General features: G+C 38.0%; 1 protein-coding gene across 11 annotated transcripts in view; it reads left to right on the forward strand.

The window, feature by feature from the left end:
* DENND1A (DENN domain containing 1A) overlaps positions 1 to 26,324 on the forward strand; it is a 206,363-nt gene that overhangs the window by 113,357 nt on the left and 66,682 nt on the right. For all 11 annotated transcript variants that reach the window (XM_074608948.1, XM_074608937.1, XM_074608947.1 and 8 more), the window contains 2 exons: positions 8,659 to 8,760; positions 15,160 to 15,285. In XM_074608948.1, coding sequence (XP_074465049.1) covers positions 8,659 to 8,760; positions 15,160 to 15,285 — 228 coding nt within the window. The remainder of the gene's footprint in view (positions 1 to 8,658; positions 8,761 to 15,159; positions 15,286 to 26,324) is intronic.

Here is a 26,324-nt window from a genome sequence, read left to right on the forward strand (position 1 = left end):
ATACTGTTAATTTAGGAGTGCTGGGAGAACTGAAGTTAAGCACACATGATAATGTTAAATCTTAAGGGAGTCTTACTTGGTACCTTGTGCTCTTTGGGCACTTCCTCGGTTCAGTGCAGCAGTCGGTGACGAGCTCACGTGTTCCCCTCCCCATCCTGTCGCTTCATTTCATCACGTTACTGCCTTAGTTTGACTCTGTATTCACAAAGGCAGAGTCGATATTAAACCAAAATGTTGACAGTTACAGTTCTCTTTTAGGCTTTTGCAGACAGATTGTAATTTTTTTAATGTTCAAAAGATCTGAAAAGAAGGAACTTGCTGTTAATGTTAACACAAAGCTGGCAGAAAACCAGCCCTCACAGAAAGCTTCACATATAAACAATTCAGAGTAACTCCTGTGACTTTTTAAAAACTCTAAAAGTGGAAATAGCACATTTGCTTTTGCTTCCAGGACTGGTGAAAGGGTTGATGACTTTCCTCAAAAGCATCTGGAGGACAACATAAGCTATTAATTTAGATCCCTGTGAAAACCTGAGTCCTTACTAATCGTGCCCCTTTCCAGAGGGAGCTGCCCCGCGCGGGGTTGCTCCGGGTGGGAGGTGTCGCTGCCCGGGATGTTCCCTCCGGGAGGCTCTGCGGGAGGCTGGCAGCCTGGGACCCCAAACGCCCTGGGAAGTTACTTGACCTGTGTCCCTGCTTTAGAGACCTGTGTGTGGAAATGCAGGCTTACTGCTTAGGATACATAACAATTCACATCACATAATGTAATGTGTATTACTAGAGTATTTGTTCTTAAATTGTCCATAAAAATGTGTAATTGCTCTGGAAATACGGATCAAACACATTCTTTTACTAGGGCAGATGTATGTAATAATGATCCTGTCTTTTTGTGTGTTAAAAATTAGGCTAGTGTGCTGTATAACTTCCCCCTTTTTCCAGCATTAATGTGAAGAAATTTTAGTCTGAAGTCACTTTTTTGGTGAGAAGCTAGATGGAATATGCAGGACCCCTTTTTTTTCTTTTGTTTTCCTTACCATTCTGGGTACAAATGATGGTTTTATGCCCTTTACATTGCTAAATAAAGTACAGAATTGCAGTACAGTGTGTTAGTGAATAAGCAATTATTTTAAAAGTCAATGTGTACATTTGTTTGCACATCATATGGTTGTGTTAGAGGGGTTTCTGATAATTGCCCTTGAATACTGCATAGACAAGACAGCATGAATATCTAGGAAGACATAGCCTAGCGTATATTTTTCATATTGATCGAGAAACTTTGTGCCCCGTATCTGTACCAGGTAATCGTTGGCATGCTTCTTATGCTATCTGTCTATTTGAAAAAGAAGGAAGAGACCTGGTAGAGGGCAGGATAATATCTCAATACAGATACTTATCAGCTTTCACAATATTTTTGCTCACAAGGAGCTGCGCGGTTAGCCCGGCAATGGGTATAGAAAAAAAATTAATAGTTACACCTCGGAGTTGCTTTGCATGATGTCTCACTCCTGCCCGGCTCCATAAACCCAGCACCTCTTCCTTTGTCTCGGATTCTCAGACTGCAGGGCTCTGAAGGCCTTCCAAACTCCATCTGTAAAAACTCAAAAAAAGGACTTGTTCCCGGAGAAGCCAATTTTCATCCGTTTTAGTAACTTGTGAAAAAATCTGTTTAGTACTAAATCCAGTATGGCTTTTGAATAGCCGGAGATTCTGGAACACAGACACGCTTTGGCAAAGTACGGTTATTCAAAGTGCCTTATGAAATAAATTAAATAAATAAAACAAACTGTCTTTTCTCCTTCCTCTGCTCTTAAGGATAAATTGAATACTTCCAGAGAGAAATGCATCTTCCAGCTAACTGTGTTTTTTCCATTGAAAAACAAAATAAAATCAGGCAGTGGGCTACTGTATCTGTTTATTGGCAAGTACTGCATAATTTTTCTGTGCCTTGGGCAAAGGAAAGGTGATATTTGTCAAATGAGCTAGACAATTACTACGTTACCTCTTTGTTTGGTTTTGATGCTGAAAGCTTACCCTCTTTGTCCGTTTCTTCACATGTAGGTATAAAATTCTATGCTTTTTTGGTTAGAATAACAACTTAGTAGCAACAACAATTTTTTTCCTCATGATCTGTCAGTTGTGTATTTTTAAAAATACAATGTATTAATTTTTCCGTATCAATATAATTTTATGAACTACAACTAAAACCCACTGTCATTATCCAGTATTCATTTTTCATTAAATGCTGACATTTCAGCAAATAGATCTTTAAAAGTGTTTTGCTAATCCACGAGTTCCAGTCTCAGGATAAGGGAGTGATTCCCCGGTCTTCTATTCAAGTTAAGACAGGTGGACTCTTTATCTTCTGTAGAGCCCATGGGAGCAATTGCATCGGCTTACGGTTCTGCTCCAGCAGCTCCAATTGCAGAATTTGTCATTGTTGCATAAATGTTAGTGGAAGCCTAAACTTGTGCAGGGAAAGCTGTGGTCTAAAGGGAAGGGTGAATTTGGAATGTAGGAAAAACCCCCAATATTCTAGCTTTAGTGTTGTTTCTGTGGGTTTTTGCTATGCCTGTCTTGGAGTGGGTGCTCTGGAAGAAATATAGCAGAAATGTTAATGATTTTAAACAAAATACACCCTCTCGCCTCAAAAGATTTTTTCCAAACCACTGTGTATCTTAAAGTTAGTTTGCAGTTTCCCGTGTTACATGGGGTCTCTGTAGAAGGAGCAGTTATTTTAATGGAAAATGACAAATTTTTCTTATGATTAAAATATCAAGCGTATCCATTGACTGTTAAATCTAATTTGCTGTGACTGAAATGTTCTCCAGTGAGATAAGATAATCTCCTGTTATAGGTCAGAGGGCTCCAACTGATTTATGAGGGGAAATCTTGGTAGAAAATATAGAGCTGTGTTTTGTGCTCTTATTTTTCAGCTTTTCTATCATCACCTAGTTAGTCATTCTTTATAAGATTTCCATTTAGCAATCCATAAAGTGACTTCAAAGAAGGCTAAAAGTTTATAAGCTGTTGGATAGGCAAGGCTGGAGCTATCACATGAATAATGGAACGTGCTTACGGAACTAATTGAATTCATATTAGATGAAGATAAGTACTTAATACTGATAAATAACGAGATAGGAAAATTAAACTCTATCAACCGAACACACCCCTTTGAAAATCTTGTTTTCTTTTCTACCTGCATACTGTATGCTATTTTAGCATTCAAATTATATTAAATTGACCTTTTTGTTATAAGTGGTGTCAAACTTAGCTGGCAGTCTTTTACATTTTGTCATAGTAAACGATTGTTTCAGCAACTGTTTCTGTAGGGAAGGTTATTAGTGTGATGGCGCTGATGGAAGAGGAATGCCCTTGACCTAGCAGACTACCGACTGGAATTTAGGCACATGTGGGTTTGATTAACCGGTGGGACGGTCCCGTTTGGCTGTCAGATGCTGAGCTGCCGGCAGTATCCTCCTCTGGGCCCGGTGTCCAGCCAGTCGAGTAACAATAATGCCCACCCTTATCATGGTCTCTTCGAGGCACAAAACTAACCTTAAGAGTTAAAGTTAATGCTTAGAAAAGTATTTCTTATCCTCTCTTTTAATATTCCAGTCCCTCAAAGGCTTTTTCTGGGACTTAGAATTTTAATTCTTGCAAGATCATCCAGAAGGAATTTGTGTGTGAAACCACATTGCGTTTGTCAGAGTGATTTTCTAACATTTTTCCTAAACATAAAGGACAGCTGTGCATATCAAAACCAATACGAGCAGATCTTGGGTTTATTTTAATCTGGTACGAGTAAATATGTTCATGTTAGGAAAAGAAGGTTCACTAAAATTCATGCTGTCTTTAATACGCTAGGACATGGCAGCTGGTCTCACTTTGTGTCGATGGTCTCTCGCTTGCGTGGGGAGATGAGTGGAGAGCTGGGGGTTCACTCCGCTCAACCCCCCGCGCATGTTCTGGCAGCACTTTCTGACATATTTCCCTGGTGTTTCTCAGCTGGGCGTGAGGATGCTCTGTTCGTGGCCCAGTCTGAGAATGCGCCGGTCAGCGTGCATGCGGTCTGAGCTAACGAACTCTGAGACACAGGGTACATCGGCTTGGGCTTCGTCCTGACTGTGCCACATGGCTTCCCCTTGCCGCAGAAGTCTCCCTGAGAAGTCATTGGCCACTGGCATCTCCCAGTGGTAGTGTTGTTAATTATATTTTTTGATTGGGGTAAGGAGTCATATTCAGCTTTTTCCATATACTTAGTAAATCACTGCCTTTTCTAGCTATAACTGAAGAAGTGTAGCTTTTTTACACGGTTTAAATGAAGGGCTTATATGTATACTTAAATACAGGTCTTCAAAAAACTAAATGTAATTTAGTCACTCACAAATATTATAAATATGGTTGTACGTGGTTTCAGGAGTATTGATAAAAATGCATTTCAAAATATGACAAATTACGTATGGAATTTCTTTTATCCAGTTATTGGAAAAATGAAGATAATAAGTGTGTTTTAGTAAGAGATTCTCTGTGTGTGGATGTTTGAGGTGTAAGTTTTAAGACAGACAAACACTGCAGTACCAAGTAGACTTACCAGTAAGAAGGTTTTTCTTCGTTGTGCAGTCGCGTTAGGCCAGCGCTAGTGATGTTTGTCACTCAGTTGGCAACAGCTGCTTGTGATAAGGATCTGGAGCATCACCTGTACAGGATCAGGGTACCGCACGTCAAGGCTGGGCGATGGGCGGAAGAGTGGGAGATGCACGGGAGGGGGCCGCAGCCCACCTGCTGTGCCCAGATCAAAGGGCTGGGGGGTCAGGGGGCACATCCAGCTTAACCAGATTTGTCTGTTGAATAGCTATTTCAGATTGTAAATCTAAGGGTGATTTCATTAAGTCCTTCTGGCTGCTGTTGGGGCATGAAATAATAAAATTTTATATCCGTTGCCTTTCCTGCTTCTGGCAGCCAGATTGACACATTGTTGTCTGCAGCGTTGTGGTGTTTTTCTTAAGAAAATAAATGGAAACTATTAACTAAGTAGAGACAAGTCATTAAGCAAATGGATTTTAGACTTGTTGTGAATTATGCTTTCATAATAATTTCAAATATAATATAGAAACTAACTACTAAAAATGTTAGGTTTTGTTCTGCCTTTCCAAAGGGATTTGTGGACGGTACATTTTCTTTTTTCTGATACAATATTTTTTAATATGTTGATCACATTTGTATCTGGTTATGAAACCTCATGATCAACTTGGTTTATGTTTTGGCACCACTTTAGCCATGAAGTTATGCAAACCCATTTTTCAAGGGGGGAGGAGGGCGGTGTTTGTTTTTTTTTTTTCTTTTTAAATGAACTATTCAATAAAATTATTCATCTGAAAGAAATTTAACTTAAGATATTTTTTTTTTATGGTAGGAAATGCAAAAACTGCCAACTGTAGACAGAGATAATAAAATAACATTTAGTATAAAGTCATGTTAGTATTATCGATGACTATTGCTTCTAGCATGTGATCCGAGTGAAACAGAGGCACACCCCTTAATCCTTCTATTAGAGCATAGTTTCTTGGAGTTTTTGCAAACTTTCACATAAAACATTTAAATTACTTCAAGTGTTTGGCTGCTTGTGAGCAGGACAGACGCACTAACTGCTGCTTATTTACTGACCTGGTGTTTAAGGCCCCCTGGAGTTTGTTTGAAAAGTTAAGAGATTTTCACAGTAAAGGTGCCATTTCTGAAATTTAAAGTGCTCTTTTCACCAGGAGATAAGTTCTCTCTGATTAAGTCAGTAATTCTTACTAAGCCATGTTTATAGAGGCCATAAACAATGGGTTCAGTGTGCTTGTTAAACCAGCTTTCCATACCTCTCCACTCTTTTAAAAAGAGACATTTAAAATAAAAGGCAGGTGTAGATGTTAGTTCGATTTGATGGTTTTTACATGATTAATTATGGCTACAAGTGATTTGGTAAGGATGGTTACGAAAGGTTTACAGTAGTGATATGTGATGCATGTTTTCACTGAATCACTTCTTTTGACTCAGCAAATCCCTTGTCTGTAGTAAAATATTACAAGGAAACTGTAATGTTCATATTTCCTCTTGTTCTTTGCTTCCCCACATTTTTTTCAGCAATATAATCCATTCTGTGTAACAGGTATCGCTTTATTTGTAAAATTTTGTTTAGATATTCAGGAAGTTGTGAAATACAGAACACAACTGTATGTGGCTTAGTGACTGCCTCTTCGTATTTTGAGAAAATTACAATTGTACCTGTCAAAATGATCTACGTGTAGTTGCGATTCATAGAGCCCAATGGGATTTAATGTGAGAAATGCAGTTGGATGCTGGGAATGTTCACTAACATTCCAACAAGAGAGTAAATACTTTTATTTCCAGGTCAGGTGGGCTGATAAGGTACTGTGTTTAGCAAAAGAACCATTTGATTATTTGAGAGAGGCCCTTACAACTATCCGATAATACCTTTATCAAAGATTATAGTGAAAGGAAAGATGATAGAAACAAATAAGGATTAAGATGAACTGGCCAATCTACATTTCTCTAGGATGAGCCACAGTTGGACCACTGCAAAATTATATTTTTTTCAAATGCATTGCAAGACAGATGCTATAAATCAAGTTAGTCTCAAGTGTTTTATTAAATTTTAGGGTTTCTCTCCAGGGAAATCCACTGTCTTAATAAAAATATTGAGAAGTTTTAAAGTAAGGTTGTGCTCTTCCCACTGTAGAGGTATAGCACAGCGGAATTGAATCTTAACCTTCCTTTTGCATATGATTATTTCTGGGCTGTGTGTGGAGATGATTATGTTGAATTAGCATTTGTAGCCCTTGCCCCGTGAGCAGCATCCTTTTGTACTGTCCTCCTTGAACAGCCGCTTGTCACAGGCCTGGTCTTTGCTACAGAAATCCCCGACTTTTTGCTGAGGGGAAGGTGCAGATTCATCACCAAAGTTACAGAAACACCCTCTGACAAGTTCAGGCATGTTTGTTGCTTCTTCGGCAGGAATCAAGAGAAGGTTTTAATTCCTTCTGTCTTGTCCTACTAGCACTCGATTTTGACAAGCTTCTGGCTTTGGTTAAGTACGTTGCAAGACCTTTTTGTTGGAGCTTTTCAGGCTCCTCTGAGTATAAGTGAGATTTTTAATTTTCTGAAACAGGAAGGAGCAAATCAGTTTGTCTGGTGCTTCCGGACTCCTAGAAGGAGCAAGACTCCTGGATTGCTTTAGAGTTTATCAGATGCAGCCAACAGAGTGACCTTTGGTTCCTGAAATGTAGAGGAAAGTACCTGGTGTGTCATGCAGTACTTGTGCTTTTTATATGGAAAGCATTAAACAGAATATTCTTTCATTTAAATGAAAGAAATTTCTCATGGAAGACCTAAACTTAAATGTCTACAAAGTGTTTTTTATAGTTGTTGGCTTTTTTTCCCCCCTAAGTACACAGCAGTTTTCTTTATAGACAGAGGACTGAGCCTTGAAAACTGAAGGTAATTATTTAGGTGCCTAAGGCTCAACTTTGCCATTGTTTTAGAGCTTTAGTTCCCTTCTTTTAAAGGAAACAATTCCCTCCACCCCACAAAACCTTAATTAAAAATTGAGTATGTTTTTGTTCATTTTCCTCCTCAGTAACTTGCATTTGGTCCTATGTATAGGTATGTAGGTATTAAATGTTTGTTTACTGTGTCACTGGAAATTAAAAAAAAAAAAAAAGATTCAATTTGCCTGTTAGTGGAAAAAGTGTTAAATATTTAAATGCTGCTCTGTTTCGTATCAGTGATTCATTTACTGTTGTTTAAGCAGGGAAATAAAGTCTGACAATGTTTAAATTTGCTTAGATCACAATACCTTTAGACACTTAAAGTCAACGGTACTAATGATCGTTCCTTTTGAGAAGGAGGTTAGGCTTTCCTTTCCTCTTGTATGCCCATGAGCTGCTACGGATGGTGTAAACACTCAAACTAGATTAGAGACATTTCTTTCTCCCAATTCATGGGAACAGGGTAAAAAGTTCAGACTTGGTGAACATGAAGAGACCAGGATGTGGTGGAGTTATTTTTCTTTTACCTTTTTTAAATTTTAGTTATTTATTTATTACACTCTGGTAGTGTCCATTTTAGTTACAGACAAGTTTACAACTGTTATTTATTGGAGCTGCAAAATTCGACCTGGGATTTGGAAACCAATTTCCATCGCTGACTTACCGCAACTCTTACTCCTAGAAAAGCCCCTATTTATTGTATTTAAATGAATTTCTAGATATAAAAAGATATACTTGAAATTTTGCCTAAGGTAGAAACTGCTAAATGTGCAAACAGGATATCAGAACTAAGATAAACGTCATAGAGGTGCTTGAAATAAATCTTCGTTTGAATAATCTCAAACAGTTACTCTCTAGTTTGAGAAATTTCGGTATGCACAATGTTAAGAACTTCCCTCTGCAATTCGAATGTTAGTTTTTCAGCATTGTGAAATGTGAATGAATAAAACAACTGATGTCAGAAAGACAGGAGTGTTGATTGTCTTTAAAATGCTTGAAGTTTTGTAATGCTATGATGTTCTGCCACAGCTTGTGTCCTTCATGCACAAGATTTAACTCTACATACTTATATTTTCCTTTCCCTTTTCTTGATTTTGCTCGTATTTAGAAAGTAAGAAATATGGCCCTGGAAGATGTAGTGATTCTAAATGTAGACACCAACACACTGGAAACCCCTTTTGATGACCTTCAGAGCCTTCCTAATGATGTGGTATGTATGAAGTGTATTATTCAGCTATTCCATTACTAAAAAGTGTAAATCCTTCTGACCTGTTCGGTTTGTAACTGAGGTGTCTCACCGTCTTACTCTCGTTATTATAAGAAAACTGCTTTACCTCAGTTCTTTCCTGTTCGCAAGTGTTAAGCAGTGTTTGTTTGAACATTTGCAGACATATTTTTAAGCCTCCTAATGAAAATTAGCTAATGTGCATGTAAGCTGGAAAAGCTGCAACAACCCAGTTTCGGTTTTGGAATGATGTGATCAGCTTTCATCTAAAGAGTTAGTCTTTTATAGGGAAAAAAAAGATAAATGAAGACCATGTAGGTTACAGTACATCTGAACAGGAAACAAAAATTCAAACTTCTTTCTTCATGGCGTGAAAAAGTAGTACTACTTCAAACCGTCTTTATCTGTTCCATTAGGGGGAAAAAAAATCCTACATTTTAGATAACTTTTGTTTTCAAATGAGCTTTTTTTTCCTCGTGACTTCTTCCAGGTGAGTTTTAATGAACTTTTGCATTTTATGTCCTGAATTATGATATCAAATGGACTACTTCAGATTCACTTCTAGCACTGCTCAGTGCATATAATTTGGAACTTTCTTTCTTTCTTTACTTGATCTTTCCCTTTAATGAGAAAAATGCATCCAGCTTGGTACTTGCTGCTGTAACCGTCTTCACTAAAGCTGAGAGGGAAGAGCGGTAAAGTGAGTAAAAGTGTAAGAAGCTATTTTTAAGTCAGAGTGGGGGACTGTTTAGGAGAAAACAGCAGGGGAAAATCTGGATTTCTTTTACTAGTTCAAAATATTGTGCTGACAGTTAGATCTATACCTTTTTATGTGTAGTTGAGAAATAAAATTGATATGCAGGGAGCTCGATATAAGCTGGTTTATTTGAAGAAAAACTGAAGTACTGGTGAATACCCAGTGCTGCCTCCTGTGCCATCCCGTATTTTTCTGCGATCTGTGGTGCGATCCATTCCTGGAAAACAGCGAGCTCTGGATAAAAGGTCCATCTTGATTGTGAACATTTTGGCTTTAGTCAAGCATTTAGTCTATAAAAGTTACTTCCATGAATTTTTCTGGCTTTATATAGTTTTTCATTTTGATTTCGCTCCCAGCATCCAAATCTGCCAGCTGGTCATCGCTCGTGCCATTATCCACAACCCGGGAATGACAGACTTGTAAATCTCATGGAATTATGTAAGAAATGTCTGGATACAGTGAGTGCGGGGACTCAAACATGTATATGATTTGTCAACAATCAAGTATTATATTAGATTTTATGAGACTTCATTAAAGGAGCTGTTGTAGGCGCACTGTAGAACATCAGAAGAGACTTCACCAATAAACACAGAACTTCAAGCTTTGGAATGTAATAAATTTTAAGAGACTTCCTTCCTTTCATTATTTACTTTTACTTCACTTTTATAACAGTAAAGAGTTGTGTTTTATTAGTTCAAATTTCTTGATTCAGTTTTCCACAGGTCTATTTAAAAGCTACGTTTTATCTCGGAGGATGTTTGGAGCATAGCAGAGGAAGTGCTGCCAGCAAATTCAATTAACTGGCATGGCTCACAAATAGCGTACATGCTGTATTTTTTTTCACAACTGCTATATAAATACAGCTGGGATTAATATTTGTCGCAACAAAGCCTTAACTTGAATCATGTTGCATTGTGTAATTAATGTTTGGGATTGGTGTTTATGTCTTATTTAGCTTTGTTTCATTATTTTAGTTACCTAGATAATAAAGTATTCTCCTCTAGGTCTTTCCCTTTCCTCCAGACTGCTTAATATTTGGCTTTGACCACTAGAGAGCAGCTGCTCTTCTTTGCAAGAATTGAATTTCTGTCAGTTCTTTCATGCATCATGTGTTTGGAACTGTAAGTGGATCAAGTTGTTCATCTCAGCAGGGAGACTCTAAAGCCAATCCATTATACTTTTTTTTCTTTTTCTTTTTTTTGCTTTTGCTTCCCTGGGAGGATGGGGAGATTCTGGGAGTGTGTCTCCCCACTGGTCTCAGCCTAAACAGATGCATTTATGATCTGAGAAACTAAAAATGGCTTCAATTTCATGATCATAAATGGCTGTAATGTCAAACTATTCTGCCCGTTTTCCTACTTAACGTGAACAGTGAGCAATTCATGCGTTGCTGAATAGACACAAAATTTACTTTGCTAGATTAAATCTATCTATATTCAACAGTGAGGAGAAACAGCTTCTGAGTGATGCATTCACCATCAGGTAATTAATCCAGTGGAAAATTTTTAAAGCTGTTCCCCCTCTCCTTGAACAGCTTTTTTAATCAAGTAAAACAATGCCATGAAGTCCTCTGATTGTTTTAGAGCTTGAGGTAGTGAGTTGTGCTTGAGTTTCACGATAGTCCTGTTCCTACCTAAACTGTTGATTCTCAGAAATCGAGAATGAACATAAATCTTTTACTCCGCGGATCCAAACAGACATAGGTTACAGTGAAATGCCTTTCCAGTTAACACTTGTGTCACAGGAGCTGGGTAGCATTGAGGCAGTTCCAGCAGAATCAGATGAAGTCATTCCTTTCCCCGCTTTACCTCAGCAGTACCCGCTAGCAGTCAGACTCCCCGAACCGCTCAGGTCAGATCCCTGAAAATCAAGGTGTGTCCTACTGCATTACTGATTAACTATTCGAAATGTGAAAAACTGTCCCTCCTTCACCTTCTGCTTCTGGTATGTTGCTGAAAATCTGGCAGCATGAGAAGGCCCTGGGAAGTAACTTTCCTTTTAAAATAGTCAATATTAAAAAAAGAGATTTATTAAGGACTGTGATTACAATAAGTGCATCTGCTGCTGACAAGTCTCCTACACCACCGTCTGTGTTGCAAGGAATAGCAAAGAGGGGGTAGTAATTTTTTTTTATGCAACCCTTATGGATTTTTCATGTATTTCCAAATAAGTGTCATCTTCTAGTCTTAGTTGTAGTCAGAGCTTCATATTACAAGGAATAAAGCATAAGCTCGCTCTGTCAACTTGTAGTTTTTATTAAATGAAGCCCTGATGCAATGCAGTGTGCTGCGCCAAAGAGATCTTGCATATCTGATGGCTGGGAGAGTATTGTAAATTTATGCTAGCCTAGGAATATCTGAGGCTGTCAGGAGTTTAGTTGTGTATGCTATTGTTGTCCGTTCATTAACAAGTTACCATGAGTAGGAAGCCTGTGTTACTGTTTTTCACTTAGTGGGAAATTAACTGCTTTCAGGACAGCCAGAAGTACTAAACTACAACTCTATAGCAGAGCCATTTTCTTAAAGGTGAATCCATTTTTATTTCCTACGCTGTGTTTGCAATAGAATGTTTCTTGCTTTATTCATGTTGACAACTGAAAAGCCTTGGACCTAATTAAAAGAATTTCCACTAGCACCTTTACTGAACCATTTCATTATGCTGCATTGCACAGATTGCATTTTGAAACATGGTGATAGTTTAAATCTGACCTTTAAACCTGAACTGCCAGAAGTATAAAAATCTTCTTTAAAAACACTCTCAGGGTAGACTGCATGTATATGTGTCTGTTTGGCTAGAAATAATCTTCATATTGAGTGGTCATAGTCTTATTTTTTTAGAAATATTACTTCCTCTTTAGGCAGTAAACAATCATAATTCTGTTTGTATAATCTACTTTGGTTTATGTACTACTTTATTCCAGACTAAGCATGAATATTTTTTCCTTACCTGTTAGTCTCTTTAAATACATTGTTGTTAATGTTTTGTGTTTTTTAAAAAACTATGGCAGGCCCATTGCAATACTCTTGATTGAAGGAGTAAAAGTGTGGCTATATAAACATCCTACAGTGTTCGATTTAGTCTTAAAAGAGAGCAAATGGTCTCAAAGCTTAAGGAATTAGCAAAATACCTACCGATATTCTACTTTTATACCAAATAGGGAAGCTGGAACACAGAAAGGCTGTGACCAGCCTTCTGAACTTTCAGTTTGTTGTGAAACAAAGCAGAGTCTTTTCCTTTATATAGATGGCAAGTTCCTTATCTTCACATGAATATTTAAAGAAAACCACTTATAAAAATGTTTGAGATGGATTTGGAAGTTACTCAGAGCTATAGACATCTTATTGCATTTTTAAGAACTACTGTTAAATGGTTTACGTAAGTTAATACAGGAAATAAATGCATACATCATCCTTAGAATATCAGACTCCTTCAAACATGGAGGATAGGGGGAACATTTTGGAAGTCAGTTTGAACGTCTGGCCCATCGGCTTCTATTTTCTGAGGTATTATTCATATTCTTAGAAAATGCAGTTAGTTATGTTCACCACAACAAAATCTGGTTACTCTGTAAATAATATTCCTAGAAGGTTTCTTGCATAGTGTGAAGTATATATAGTTACCCCAATGGAGTTTTTCAGAGTAGCATTTGAAAAAGGAAGATTTGCTAGTTATTGGTAGAATTACTTTTGTTAAATTAATGATATGGATATTTATGGAGTCATTCATGTTCTTCTGCAAATCAAGATGACTGGGGATTCCCTGTCTTTCCTTCTGAAAGCGTGGCTCCTTCCTGTCTTCTGCATAAGGTATCTCATCAGGTTTTACACGTGGCATGACCGCATTCTCTAAAAGCAGTAGTTGAATTTCTTTCAAGAATCAGTGCCCAGATTGTTGTTTTCGTATTGTGACATGTTCTGTTAGATCTGCCTCAAAAACTTAGCTTGTCCTGGTTCTGTCTGCAACACCAAAAAATTGCTACTGACATAACTATTTGTTAATGATTTAACGTAACCTATAACCATTGCAGCACAGGCACAGCAAGCTTGATGTTAATCTTTGAAAGGGGTTTTTATCTCCTTTCCCAGCTTGTATTTGGGAAAGAAAAATGCTGTCACTAACAATAATATATAGATGTACAACCTTACTTCAGTAGTTACTGAGCTCTAAGCACTGTAAGAGAGACATCAAACTAAGTCAGAACCTTCTATGTGTATGAGAAATTCGGCAGCACAAAGAACAGTAATGGATAATCCTCTCAAACTTTAGCGTTTGGTGTACACAGAAAACCAAGAATATTCAGGTAACTTGGGTCATGGTAGTTTTAACTCTGCCTAAAATGTCTTTAGTTGATATTTGCTAAGTTGTGATGGGTAAGTGTGTGATTAAATGGTAAAGAGACCATTAGGGCTGTGTTTGCCTAAAGTGCAGCTCTGTGATCCTGAGGTAATTCAACACCTCCACAGTGGGAGAGGGCGGGGAGAGCCATCCCGGGCACAGGTGGTTTAGATCTCTTGAGAAACAGGAAGAAGAAACCCCTCAGTAGATACTGACCACTTTGAAGGACAGAATGTTGTTGTTAATTTGAGAATTTAAAAAAAAACTGCAGGGTTTATGTTCTTGATGGCGTGGGGTGTTGGCGGGGCTTGCAGGGCCTGTGCGAGGGAGGCCGGGGCTGGGCAGCAGAGCCCGCTGGGCCCATGTGAGGGCAGGCTGAGGGGCGAGTACAGGGTGAGGAGGAAGAGGCCGTGGGGAGGAACAGTTATGGACTGACCACAACCATGACCCCTGTGTCCATCACCCTGCGCCGCTCGGGGAGGAGGTAGGGCAGTTGGGAATGGAGGGGGGAAGTTGAGCCGGGGAAAAGTAGGGGCAGGGGGGGAAGGTGTGTTGGTTTCTCTCCATCTGACTATTTTAATTGGCAATGAAGTAAATTAATTTCCCTAAGTCGAGTCTGTTTTGCCCGTGATGCTAATTGGTAGGTGATCTCCCTGCCTTTATCTTGGCCCACGAGCTGCTTCTTCGTGTTTCTCCCCCAGCGCTGCTGAGGCGGGGGAGCGGGAGAGCGGCTGGGTGGGTGTCTGGGTGCCAGCCAAGGAAAACCAGCATATGCATAAATAAAACTCTCATTTTGTTATTTTGCAAATACAGGGGAATATAGCTTTAAAAGGAAAAAAAATTGTATTTCTAGCAAACAAATTTTTTCAGGCCTACAGAATTTTTCTTATCCTTGGTGGTGATGGATGGCCTGATTATGCAGAACAGTTCCTTTGTTAGTCTGATGTTTGAATTAATTTAGCTGGAATTCTTTCATGGATTCTAATCAAGAATGACATAGAATTTCATGGACTACCTTTAAAAGAGTATTCAACAGCATGTTAACGGTAGGAGGGAAAGTTGAAATGAAGCTTTTATTTTCCTCTTGGTTTCTGAATAGAATCATATCTTAGAGAAGCAAAACAACTTGAAAAATAACGCTTTTAGAACTGAAAAATTCAACTCTGAATTCACAATGTCACTTTTTGTCATAACTGCTGCTGTGGTTAGTGCATTTTTCATTTAGTTGTCCTGCAATGTGTTAAGCTTTGTTTGTGATATGAGAGTGATCTAGACCTGTTGTGTGATTTCAGGTTTCTGCACTGAAGAACAGATTGAAGAAAGTCTCTACAACCACTGGAGATGGTGTTGCAAGAGCATTTCTAAAAGCACAAGCATCTTTCTTTGGGAGCTACAGAAATGCCCTGAAAATTGAACCTGTAAGTAGGAATTTGGTAGGCATAAGATGTAAATCTGCAGCTGTGGTGGGGGAAAAAAGCTAACAAGAATTCCAAGTTCAATATAACCTACTTTTACTAAGGTCAGCATTGTGGTGCTTTGGCTAACTAGTACTCACAGCAGCATTCCAGTCTCCAAAAAAGAAAAAGGTGCCATAAGCATGATCAATTGCGTGGGGAGAAAAGTTCTTATGGAAAGGTATGGGTGTTGCTTGTTTTTGAAGACAGTTAAGTTAGTTAGAAGAGACATGATAAATAGAAGAGACATGATAAAGAGTATAAATTAATGATCGTAGGAGGCTAGTACAGAGTTCACCATTTTCTTTCACTGCAAAACGTGGATATTTGTTGCATTATTTTTAAAGCTAGTAAAAGATATACTACTTTTACACAATATATGCTTAACTGTGAAACATGCAAGTTTATGGAATTTAAGAACATAATACAATTAGTAAAGAAATTGTGTTTTTACAGAAACATGAAGAATGTCTGGAGTTGTCACTATTAACGATAACTGCTCTGTTAGGGAAGTTCAATCTCTTGCTTCTGGTTCGGAGCTAATCTCTGTTTAGCAACGATTAAGTGCCATCTGAGTCGGGGAAGGATTTTTCTGTACTTGATCTGGGGTTTTATTGCTTCTAGCAAGGCATCTGTTCCTGGCTTACTGCAAGTAGCTTCGTGAACTTCCATACGAATCAGTCCAGCCAAATTAATGTATTTCCATATATTTTGGGACACTATGGTTTTGCTACCGTGTGCTTAGGGCGTTCCTTTTAAAGGACAGACAGTTAGAGACAGGGTAAATAGTATGAGGAACATTCAGGTATAATTCATGAGATATGTCCCGGAAATATGAGGTATGAAAAGTACTAACTGCAGAACAATCCACAGAATATTTCAAAGATGTTCCATGTTCTTGAAGCAGGCAAAACTCACATGTTTGCCAGTCCAATGCAGTGATAAATCTCAGTGTGGTGTTCATGGGCTCATTTGAACTACTGTTGTTCAGGCTTCTGGCTGCTTAACGAGAAGGTCTCTGTAGAGGACAAATAATTCTTTTGTCTTAATACCTTCATCTCTCATCTGCAAGCATGTGGAGGCAGAATAGAAAATCAGCGGTAGCAGTAGAGAGCTTGAATACCACTGGCGGATGCTAAGATGAGTTCTGAGTGTGAGTGAGGAGGCTAAATGAGTGGAGTGAGAATGAAAGCTTACTAGTCGAGAAAGGGTGGTGTATTTTGTGTTCTCCTGCTCTGTGAAGACTGACGAAGACATCTGGTGTATGCAGACAAGTAATAAATCTAGTTTTAATCATGATATTAAATGAAAAGGCCAGAAGTTGGACAGCAGGCATACTGATTCTTGAGGTTGAGGATGTTTCTGTAACTAAATTCTCCAGTACTATAGTTTGTCTTACTTGTTATTTTTAAAGCCAGAAGGAAAAAAATAGCTCAGTCTGATTTTTACACAGTCCATTTATCACCATCAAATAAGCATCATTCCAACAATTCGTGTTCAGGGTTCAAAAACTTTGAACAGGGTTCAAAGACTTCTGAAGTCAGCATGAGTCCTTCCACATCTTACTGAGGGAATCCATGTATCGTGTGTGGGGAAAAAATAAATCATATTGACTTATGAATGTATGTCTGGGTGTAAATATTGGGCTTTTATAGTATCTAAGGTGAAATAATGGGAGGTATTTAAAATGTTGTCCGTATAAATAACAAAAATGAAACGAGCAAGGCACTCTGGCTGTAAGCCTCCTTTATCCATGTCAGGGAGACACTGACTTCCCTTCATCCATGCAGGCTTCCTTGTTCTCCAGCGCTCCTCCCAGTAGTTGCCAGGCAACTCTGGGAATATTGGTGTATGCTTTGCCTGGATGTGTGCGTGAGATTAACTAGTTAAGGGATTTATGAAGAAAAATAAAAATTTAAATTGCTTTTCTGGAGATACCATCTGGTATTTTGAAGGCTGAATGCTAAAGATGAACATTCAAAATCAGTTGACAATGGCACACCCCTAGAAGCTGCAACTTCAAGGGACAGCTAACCTGGGAAAGTAGGCAAAATTCTTCAGTTTGCTTATCCTTCCTTCAAAGAAAACTTGTAAACATAATTGCATAGATATGTCGTAAAATGGGATTTTAATAATCAGGCAGTGGAAATTTTCAGGGCTTTCTTTCCCAAGTCCTCTTATAAATTAAAAATTTAATTTCTGATTATACGTTTCAGTATTAAGATTTATATAAAGAAAATTTGCAAGTTTGCATGTTTCATGCGCTGAACGTGTCAGAGTCAAATGACCTGCATTCTGTTTCCACTTCTGCCACAGACATCCTGTGAGGTACTGGAGAGGTCGTACAATACTTTATAATTCACTTCCTTTTTAGAATATGCCAACTGTGAATGCAGTTACTGAGAGACTCTTGTCAATGCTAGGAACATGACACTTAAAAAGTAGTACAAAACCCTCGGAAAACCGGATCTTAAGAAGATGTAGCAAAACTCCAGTAGTGTGCAATGAGTAAAAAAATTAGGAAATGTACTTGCTAAGTTCACAAAAGAAGATGAGGATTGTAATTTATTAACAACGCATTGTAACTGGCAACTGGTAAGGCGTCTTGCAGTTTAAAGCCTGCTGTTTCTCTGTTGTACTGTACTTCAAATGCTGCACTTGTAGGAGTCTTCTCTACTCTCACGTAATTCCATCTTCCACACAGCGATTACGGTCATTGTTATTTCCTGTCAGCTGATTAGCTCAGTTTGCCAAGTTTATGGATTATATACTAACAGGTGTTCAGAGTGGTGATGATACACATCTCATAGAAATGCAGAATGACAGGAGTTTCTTATTGAATACTTGAAGAGTATTAAAGCGTATGCAGCAACGCTTTTATTCTTCTCCATTTATGTATTCGAATCCACAAAGACCACAGTGGATATCATAATTTGCTTTAAAATTTCAATGTCTATTTGGAAAAAAATATTTTGAAACTATTACTATTGTAATAGTCATAAATAAAATCACTTTGGTATGTCTGAGACAAACAGAAAAGCAAATAGAAGAAATAGCTTCTAGGAAAAGAATGTATTTTCAAATACTTCCATTGTGGGGGTTTTTTTCTCTTATCACCTTCACATGTCAATGTAAATATGGGGCATAAGCCATACTGAACATGATGTAGTTCTTTGCATTTGATATCCCATAACTCAAGAAATCTGACTGTTCATTTGAAATTATGGATAATTAGGAAATAAATTCAGAGAAGTAGCTTTGCCTCCTTTTCACAGTTTTTGTCTCATAAAACCATTTAATTTCATAGATTATCTCATCTGGTATGAGTTGACTTTTCGGCATGAATGGCGTGAAGCTATTTTTCATCATTCTTTATAGGCCCAGAATGATTCAGAGAGCAGACTTTAAGTTCATGTTATACTTAAGCACACTAAGAGCTCATATTCTGTTCAGCAGCGTTTGCTCTAAAGATAGAAGGTTATGTGATGTGTATCACACACTGACAAACACCGACAATGAATGAGTCACTGTTGCGGTAAACTTTCTGAGGACTTCAGTAACTAGAACTTTTGCATGAAAAAACATATCCGGATAATACAGTCTACAAGTCTAATAGTAAGATTTATGTAACAAAAGCAGTGATTAGTTTGTTTCCTACTATATGTATGTGTTTTCTGTAATTGCGTTAAGCCAGATTTTAAATATGGAAAAATATCTGTTACATGTGGTGTACTTACAGTGTCCACAAACCTCTGTCACCATTAAATACAGTAAACCACATTAGAAGCAGTGTGTTTACTTGGCTGTATTGAGGCAGATTATTATCTTTGTAAATATTACTTAATTTTTTTAATAATGACACCAATGTGAGGTTTTTGTTCACTTGAATGACGTTTTTCTAAATTCCTGATTTTTTGCTGTTTGCAGAGGGAATGTTTTTATCGTATTCTCAATATTTAATTCACAAAATTAGGTCATCTTCAACAGAAATAGCTGTATAATTACTACATGTGTGTAAAGATGGTTTGTAGTACTTAATAGTTGTGTGTGTATTGGTAACAGAGGAGGGAAAGGAGACTCGTGTTTTCTGCAGCAAAGCCGAGGCTGTGCACTTTCTTCTGCTGACACCTAGTGGTTAGGGACAACATTTAATTGGTTTTCCTTCACGAACAATCTTGTTAAGAACCAAACATCCCAACACCTGTGAATGAAGGTAAGCTCACGGTGTGGGGTGCCCGGAGCAGTAGTGTGTAGGGAGTGCGACCGTCTGACGTAGTGGGTGTAGGTGTGGGTTGCTCGACAGCCAGCCCGAGCCATCTGGGGGCTCTGTCACCCTGCTGGGTGGGATGGTTTAACAGCAGGCTCCCAGCGTGACCTACAGTCTTCCCAAATGTCCCTTCTCCGGTCACTCCAGTCAGCTTTGCGAAGGGAACTGTGTATGCTTAATACAACGTTTTCTTGCTTGACAGATTTGACAAGCTTGTTTACTTGCATTTTAGTTTAAAATCTGTATGTTCTGATAATGTATTTCTATTTACATATCCTGATTCCTTTTGTCTGTACTTCATTGCTATAAATACACTGTAAGGCAAAAATTTCTGGGCTTATTTTTCTTTAGCAGTGCTGCTACTTTTTGTATGGATAATTAAGGGAGGTAATTTTAACATTCATAACCCAAATAGTTATCAGTATCTATACTGATCGGTATCTATATCAGCTCCTGCAGGTAGTTTTCTCTTTAAACTTTGCTGGTTTGCATTGTTAACTTCTTATATGCAGGCACTGTAAAATTTGCTGTCTTTTTCCACAGCACAGTATACACGGCATGCTGAGGTGAGAGCTGTATGTAATGCAATGGGAGCTAAAGTAGCCTGTTTTACTTCTGATACACCACTAAACATGTCTGTGCATGAGATTCTGGTGCGCATTTGGATTTGAGTCAGGATGTCCTCGTTTGTTTTTAAAAGGCTGATGTAGTTGTTATGGATTTATTAATCTAGTTATTAGGGTGATGAATTCTGCATTCTTTGTAAAATGTTTTTTTGTGTATGTTGTCATATCACTAAATCTAGTCCTTTCTCTCATTTATAAAATCCATGTAAACATGACTTTGATGGATTGTGAATCTGCTAGATATTAGTAATTTCCATATTTTATACTGGATTTATACAGTTGCAACACCTGTGAGTATTTCCAGTATGTGCCAGTCTGTGGCAATGTCTCTGAGGAGGTGGAACAATTGATATAGTTGCATTACTTGTAGCAAGAACTATATTCCTTATTATTTGGCTCATATTATCTTCTTGAGGTCTTGAGCAAAATCTTTCATTGCTGTGCTCTCCTTGAGAGGGCTTTCCCTCTGCCTGTGAATGAATTGGAGCGAAGCAATAACAGTGCTGTGATCCTTCTCCAAGGGCTAAGGAGGTGTCACTGGTTACTTGTTAAGTATCAAAGTTTGCACTGTTTCTAAACAAAGTAAGCATCAGAATAGTGGGGGGGAAGAGGGCAAAGGGAGCTGTTATTAAATTATTTGTGAGGACATTGGGAAATTAATGTCAAAATGAAAAAAACCACAGATAAGTATGACTATTTGTAGCATCTTATTATTGATTAATGCTTTATTATTCTTTTTCTTGAAAAAACTGAAAAACTTTCTTGCCTCTGTGCAGCAGTGTAAAGACATTTCTGGAGAATTGTTTTATCCCCTTGTTCTCTTTTGACAGTTTCAATTAGAATTATCCATTCTAATAAAGCTAGCACTGGTTTGATTATCCGTGCTGCAGCCATCTCCGTACCTCCTGCAGGGGCTGGTACTGAGCGCTGCTCTCCTCGGGGTTAGCTGGCCACCGACTCCCTCACTGTCTCATCCCACTTACACCCAGTACCAACTGCAGCACCGGGTCTGGAAGTCATTTTTAAAACGCATGCACCTGCATTCTGGACAGGACACAGCTTGTCAAGCATCCATTAAAAATTACTGTTGTGATTTCCTGCATTAGTTATAACCTCTTACTAGCGAATCTGCCTTAACAGCTGTTACTATTCTTAGTATCAGTACACTGGGGCAGCCACTGATTTGCTATCTTACATCTACAAAAGTAAATATTTTTTCACAAATCCGCTTGCACAGTTGCAATTTCCTACTATCCCAGGATATTATGTTTAACATCTCATAAATCCTGGTGGAGTTGTACCTCCTATGAGCTCTGAATGGGTTCTTATTATCCCGGGCACTGTAGCTAGTTATAATGAGCTAAAGTACTGATGTTGCTCTAGCACCGTATATTTGCTGGCCAAGAACGGTGTGCACTTTACAAGAAAGCTGCTTCTCTTTACCTCTGTTTAACTTCATGGCCAAGGAAAGTAAAGTTAAGATTAGTCCCCTAGATGTTTAGGTCTCCTACAAGAGTAGGTTTTTCCAAGTGTTTTTGAGGACAGTTTACTTATCCATTTTAGGTTTTTACACTACTAAGGATTTTTGCTTTACGGATTTGTAAGTAATACCATGATACCAGTAACACAGATTGATATGTTTCTCAGGAAAACATTAGAGCAGCAGTGTGATGGCATGACATAAGGCCACTGTATTAATTATTTTATATCAATCCCTTGCCCAGACTAATGTTATAAATTCCTTTGACAATTCCAGATCCATGAGATCTGAGTGGGACAGAAGTCAGAAAAGTGGGTGATGTGCAGTGCAGAATAAAAAAAGCAAATGCTAGATGAGTCCAAAAGGAAATTTTCTTGGGATATGTGTGCAGTAGCATTAAAAAAGTGCATGTTACATACTGGTGCATAATTCATTTTGAAAAGGCTTTGTAGCATTCAGTGCTTTATCTACTATGAAGTATGATTGTTGCCAGGGTGAATTATTTAAGTTATTCAGTGGAAGAGTAAATAGTTGTTTCCAACTCGCAGCAATTGCCACGTCCCAGTTACTTCCTCCACATAGCCATCTCTTGCATAGCTTTTTTTTTCCACATGTATATTTTAAAGGTATACATTGTATACAGAGTAGATCCTTCCCTTTCACCAGAGTTGTCTTGATGGGTCGGTTTTAGGAGTGCTTATGCATTTATAGAAAAAATGAAGAAGGAATATCACTAATGCTTATATTAAAAAATAAATATATATATATATAAAATAATGGTTTTTGTTTTACTTGCAGTGTTGTCATGCTCCTTTTAAAATTAGTGCTGATGTACATTTAATAGGAATTTTCTCCCACTCATCTTTACTTTTTTCCTGTTCAGTTGCTGTCAGCTCTCAAATACATGCCTGTACACACAGGCTAGTAGTGACTAAATGATGCTAATTTCTGAATCTCATCCTGATGACTTTATTAACAGATAGGAGTAGACAATGACAGTGGCATTGATAGTGTGTAAAACCTGATGTTTGTATGATAAAAATAGACTGTAAGATAAAAATGATAAAAATTGCATTTCTGTATATGCTGGAACTGAAACTTAAGACTTTTTTCCCTAGTATGAAGATTCTGTGTTCTGTGGCATTTTGAAGACTCTAGTTTTTGACAATCTCACTTAGAAGCTACCTGTACCTATTGTTACGTTTTACCATTTATGGGAAATGTTCTAGAAAACACATTAGCCAGAATTCAAAATCACTGACTGAAAAAGATCTACTGGGGAAAGACAGTTTTGTTTGTTTGTTTTCTGCCTGGTTTTTGTTTTCATTTCAGTCCTGTTGCTGTGTTCTGTCTCTGAGCGTTACTGTTGCTGTAGACAAGTTTCAGCTTTTGCTTTTGCTGTTTTAAACCTTTAAAATGGCTCTTTTTCTAACAAGCATTTACTGTTCTTCAAAATGCATTTAATATTCTACATCTAAGTCTGTTGAGATATACATATGTTAATGAAACTGAAAAAGCATTCTCTTTAATCTCTTATAGCAGTCTGTTATGTAGTAAATAGAATTGTTTTGTAATTTCCAAACTGTTCTAAGATACTGTGTTGTATAATTCTGGATGCCAAGCTAGGGGGCGAAAACTAAGATTCTGTAAGGAAAGATAATAAAGAATAATATCTGAGAAAGTTAGCACGACCCTCTGCTGAATATGGCATTTCTGTCATAAAAGATGCAGTCAAACTTTCCTGTCCATCATACGTGTTAAACTGGGGGGTGAGGGGTCAAAACAAGACACACTACCACCACCACTAACAAGAAAACTAAACAACAAGCAAACAAACAAACAATCCCCAAACCAGCATGGGAATGGTTTTGTACTTCAGTTCAGAAACAGTGCCCAAAGTGAGTGATGGTGTGCGCTGCATCTGGTAGCGCACTAAGAGCAAGAAGAGAGGAAACGTTAAGTTCCTTTCGATGTGGTTTTCGGAAGGCTGGTGTTTACAGGACTGCTCTCGAGATTGTTAGTGTTTACCTGTTCCATGCTGACATTTAAGGTTTTGTGGTATCTTAGTGTGTTGGGAGCTGCGAGCAAGCTGAAGAGAAGTATCTTGTGTTTCATTGTGTAATTAACTTTGCAGCCACTGTACAAATCTGTGCTCGGCCACCAGCCTGGATTGGTCCCTCTCTGTGCCTGCTGCGCTGGGCTGCAGAAATAAAAGCAGCTTTGTTCAAAAGCCTCTAAATCTTCCTGTTAGCAGGCCAGGTTGTACAGTGAGGAGCAGCTCCATGATACAGCTTTACAGTGGCAGGATTTGTATGTTCAACTGATAAATTATTCGTCTGTGCCTTTCACACCCGATTCTCTGGGTTTTGTGCTATTTTATACACTTGGTTTTGTTTCTTCTCAATTTGTTTCAAGCCTTTGTTTGCGTATTTTAGACTGACTTTTGCTTGTGTTTTTATTGTGTTTTCTCCTGATGCTTTACTTATAATTGAGAGTGCACAGCCTCAGCAAGCAATGAAGCAGTGTGCAAATGCCTCCATGCAGGAAAAGTTGAAGATATTTCCTGAACTAATAAAGCGCAGGGGACTTAGACTAGAACAATGAAGCAAGTAAACAAACACCGAGCATAAAATAACATGACTGTTGAGTTCAGCTTCTGTGTAAGACACTCAGTGACTGTGTGTTTTTTAAATGAACTGTGAATAAGTTGCATTTGGTACTAGGAAAAAAACCCCAAACAATACCCACCCTACCCCCAAAAAAACCACACTAAAAAAACACCACAAAAGACCCTTCACGTGGGTAGGGACAGAGATTTCCATTCTCACTCGTATGAGCAGCCATACAATTGAAGGGAAAGTATTACTTCTCTTGAAAGAAGATGGTAGAAGAGATTTTCGTATTTGGGTTTGTAAAGTAGGTTTCATTAGCAGACAAACTTGATGAAATAATGATAAAAATTGGAATATTTAATCAGGGTAGAAATGAACTACTAGAGCTCCATAATAGAAAAGTCATGCCACTCTGGTCTTGCACCATGCACGTTATGGATTGTGTATGAATTGGAGCGTACAATTTGTACTCTTATAGTACAAAAAGAGTAAAGTGAAAGGCAGTAAATCAAAATTATTTGTAGCGGTGTGCAGAGACAGGTGATAGAGCTCATACAGTGAAAGCCTAAAACACTATAGGGTTAAAGAGAGAATGAGACATTTGTATGCATGCCATAATTGACAGTTGGGTTTGATTGCTTTGCGTGGCAGACAGCATCGGAGACCTGCTGTCCTTCAGAGTTGTGCTTTTCTTCAGAATCACATTGAGATATTCTGATACCGCACTGGGGCTTAGCAAAATCACATGGGAATGTCACCTTGGTAGTGTGCTTGCTGTCACCTTGGTTCTTCAGTCCTGGGGAGGGACGGGGTACCACTTGCCTGGGTTCATCTTCTACCTGGTACTCGCTTAAGGCTTCTGGAAAGGGAAATACGGAAGGGAACTACCCCTCTTTTCTGGTTTGGCTCTTGCATATCATCAGAGAACTGGGCAACTTTTTTTCACAAATAAGTTGGTTTTCGTATGGGCAGAGCATTCATGAAAGACAAATTCTGGCTCATGACCAAAATGCTATATAGGCAGAAATTAATTTAGCACTGAGGACCACCGCCTTCTTCTTTCTTCTGTTTTGAGGGGCACAAAAACGTAAACTCTGCAGACGATTGATAAATGCGTTGTTCTTTAAAACACACACTACTTCAGCCTAGGAAAACATCAAATGAAAAGCTTCTGTCTTTTCTTATCTTTTTCTAATTTAATTCATTGTTTTGTGTTCCTTTCACTCAATGAGTAGCAGCTTTTGGCAATGACAGATACTCTATTGTGACTGAAATATGCATTTTGTAAGTCATAACTTTACTTGGTATTTAAATAAACTGTGTATGTACAGCGTGCAAGATTTATGCAGAACACAGCTGGAGGTATTCTGCTCAGAATTCCTATGGTTTAAAATATCTCTTTCAAGTTTGAAAATGTGTTGTGAAGTAGATACCATTATGATAATTGGAAGTTCAGCTCCTCTGTCTTGCTCTATTATTTTTTTTTGAATACAATTAACACATCACACACACTTCACCTGGTCTCTCCTCATTTACCTCTGACACTTCCTTGATATTTATTTAGACACATGTGGTGTCTTTGCTTTGAACTCAATAGTTGGTATATTCACTAGATATTTTTTTTAATAAACATTTGTCTTGTTTAGAGATATACAATTAGTTTGCATTGTTAGAGAAAAGTATACATATTGATGTCAATTTAAGTCTCTTTCTTATTTGTTAGATGATCAGGACATAAATTATATAAAGATTGCAGAGAAAACTGTGATTACTCTCAAATCAAAATACCTGCTGAGAAGTTGCAGAAGCAGCTCATTTTATTACAGTTCTCATGAGGGAACAGTACAGAAAATATATGCAAAAAGCTATTGAGGTAAAAAAGTTTTAAAAATGTGAATAATACATTTAATTTGAAGTTGTTATATTTCCTTTAAGGTAGCATAAGCGTGAGACACGGAACTCATTGTTTTGTTTGAATTAAGCTTTATTCTTTCAGATGCAGCAGCAATGCTTTTATT

Source organism: Larus michahellis, chromosome 15, assembly GCF_964199755.1.
Source record: "Larus michahellis chromosome 15, bLarMic1.1, whole genome shotgun sequence".
NCBI classification, from domain to species: Eukaryota; Metazoa; Chordata; class Aves; order Charadriiformes; family Laridae; genus Larus; species Larus michahellis.